General features: G+C 39.1%; 1 protein-coding gene across 1 annotated transcript in view; it reads right to left on the reverse strand.

Annotated features, from left to right (window-relative positions):
* Positions 1-2739, reverse strand: part of LOC107703632 (26S proteasome non-ATPase regulatory subunit 3-like) — a 13977-nt gene that overhangs the window by 3226 nt on the left and 8012 nt on the right. Inside the window, exon 7 of the mRNA XM_016506338.1 lies at positions 1689-1872. Coding sequence (XP_016361824.1) covers positions 1689-1872 — 184 coding nt within the window. The remainder of the gene's footprint in view (positions 1-1688; positions 1873-2739) is intronic.

Consider the following 2739-nt stretch of genomic DNA (forward strand, 5'->3'; position numbering starts at 1 on the left):
GGGGAAAAAGCTTTTGGCTTCTCTCCTGAGGCCACAAGAGGGCGCATCCAGCAAAATATTATGCCCGTTTCTTCAAAGCGTAATAAAATAACAACTATCTTTGAAAAAAGTGCATAATGTTTAAAAACCATATATAATTAAGTTGCTTAAACAATTAGAAAAAAACCCAGCACCATGCATGTATGTATAGTTTAATACAAAGGACCGAAAACCAATCACAAAGAGTAGGCTACTTTCTTCATTTAAAAACATGAGATGCAGTGGATGGAGAAAACCGCCATAACGTCTTTAGACATGTTTTTTAAAAGTTGAACTTGCATTAATTTTACATGGCTTTCTAAACATGCTGCTCTCTTGTGCGAGACGCGAGTGCAATGCTGATAGATGTCCCTCTAGAAAATGTGATAAATATGCATTCTGTGTGAACGGCTTGGTTTCAGTTTTGACGTAAACAACATCTTCTCCACACTGATGCTCTCGTTTTCCGCAGTATATGAATGAACAACATAGCAGCGCCGCATCTAGTGGCTTCAACTGGATATGCTAACAAAAGCATTCAAATGCAATCAAAGACACACACACATCGTCATCGCATCTGGTGCACCGCTGATAAAGCTGCCTGATGGCTGACGCAGACCTTAAATTCAAATGCAACGTTTTTGCATTCGAATGTGGATTTTTTTTTTTATTCGACGAATATTCGAAATTCGAATTTTTTTTGACAGCCCTGCAGAGTATTACAACACAATAGATCTGACACCAGGAAACTGATCAGCAAGACACACACCATTTCATACGGTTTTCTATTATTTGTTGGAATATATTCATTTTCAAGCCATTATCCTAGAAAATAAATTTGTACTAGCTCAATAATCAAATTGTTTGTCAGTTTGCTTAAGAAAAAAAAACGATCTTCCATTGTGCAGTTTTAAAGAACATCTTCATGAGCGTCAAAGCCTCAAGCCTCCACCTCAGAATTACTGCAGCTTCTGTTTCTTTAAAGAGTCTTAAATCACTGATTATTGCTTCTTTTCAAAGACGTGCTAAGTATCAAACTTATTTGAGAAAAAGAATAAAATGACTGATTGTTTTTATTGTATTACATGCATGAAGACAAACAGGTCTTTTTTAAGGTAAGAGTCAGATTGATCAATTTATTTGGACTACACTCTTAGTAAAATATTTTATTTCAACAAAGCCTTTAAGTGTTGTGTGCACACTAGACTGAACACTCAAAACTTCTTCAGTCATGTTAAGACTCTTCAGTGTCTTTTTTAAAAAGGTCAACAAATTCAACACGACTAATCATAATTTATCCAAAAGGTAAAAATATGCAACTTTTTTTTGCAACGCTGAAGTAGCAGCTTTAAAGTTTGTGTTCTTGTAATTCAGCTAGGAGTTCACGGCGTTATCTTCTATTGGTCACACATCTTTAAGAGATACGAATACCAAACACGAACTTCAGAAAACTCCTTGGCTTGAGCTCATGTTTCCGGCCTCCAGCACTCAGGTGTGCGTGAACGGAAGTCAATCTTTACTCTGACTCACACAAACACAGACGACACAGCAGAGCTCTACAGAAGAGCTAGAGAGCGCCTGAGTCGAGTCTGTACTACTGCAGAAGAACTCCATGAGCTTTGTGTTAGTGAGACTACAAAGGAACGAGGGTTAAGATCAGCAGCACTCACCGGTCTTGATGACGTTGTGTCTCAGACGGATGATCAGCGTGTAGGTGCCGTCGGCCTGAAACTTCTCTCCAAACTGATCCAGCGCCTGGTTAAACTTGGCCAGATTTCCAGCTCTCACCGCTAGACAGGGCAGAAACAGCACACTGTTATTAACCAATCCTGTTAGGAGTGGGACGTTATGCTGCTCTCATGATCCACACTCATACAACATTTAACAGGAAGCTCAGAATTAGAAATGTAATCACTTTTAAGACAAATGGAAAATTGTTTTTTTTTCCCTTAAAACACACAGGTCTGGACACCCCTACCATTCCTCCCACACCCGTTCTATTCAGCAGCCACTTACAGCTCAATCAAACTCGCTTCATAAGTGACACATTGTGCAACATCGACTCTGTTAATGAACTGAATCAACACTGAAATGACTGGAGTGCAACATAATGACACTACTGTCTTCAGCCGAGCTGCTTCACAGCAGAATAAGATTTTCTCATGTTTAGTCACACTCCATTTTTCATATCTATGATACACATCCTCACACCGCTGAAGCACGCTGTCTCGTGACACCCCCAGCAGGAGTATTTAAAGTCCGACTTTACTTCCATATCGTGACGTGCTTCAGAGAGAAACGGAACACTGAATGAGTAAACAGTGGGCGTGGCTTGTTTTGTTCTACTGTGAACTGATTGGACGTAGAACATTGACAGCTGGAGGGGCGTGTTTAAGGATGTTATGCTCAAGCCGTCAAACTGACATCAAGATTACGAAAGCAAACTATTTTGTTTTGTGGAATGACTTGCACAGATGAATTGTTCACCACAAAAATAGCACTGTGCGCTAGCAAAACAAATATGTGACCCTGGAGCACAAAACCAGTCGTAAGGGTCATTTTCTCAAAATTTAGATGTATACATCATCTGAAAGCTGAATAAATAATCTTTCCATTGATGTATGGTTTGTTAGGATAGCACAATATTTGGATTAGGATAGCACAAAAAATGTATAATTTTGACCCATACAATGTATTGTTGGCTATTGCTACAAATATACC

This window comes from Sinocyclocheilus anshuiensis, unplaced genomic scaffold (assembly GCF_001515605.1).
Source record: "Sinocyclocheilus anshuiensis isolate Anshui unplaced genomic scaffold, SAMN03320099.WGS_v1.1 scaffold1212, whole genome shotgun sequence".
Taxonomy (NCBI): Eukaryota; Metazoa; Chordata; class Actinopteri; order Cypriniformes; family Cyprinidae; genus Sinocyclocheilus; species Sinocyclocheilus anshuiensis.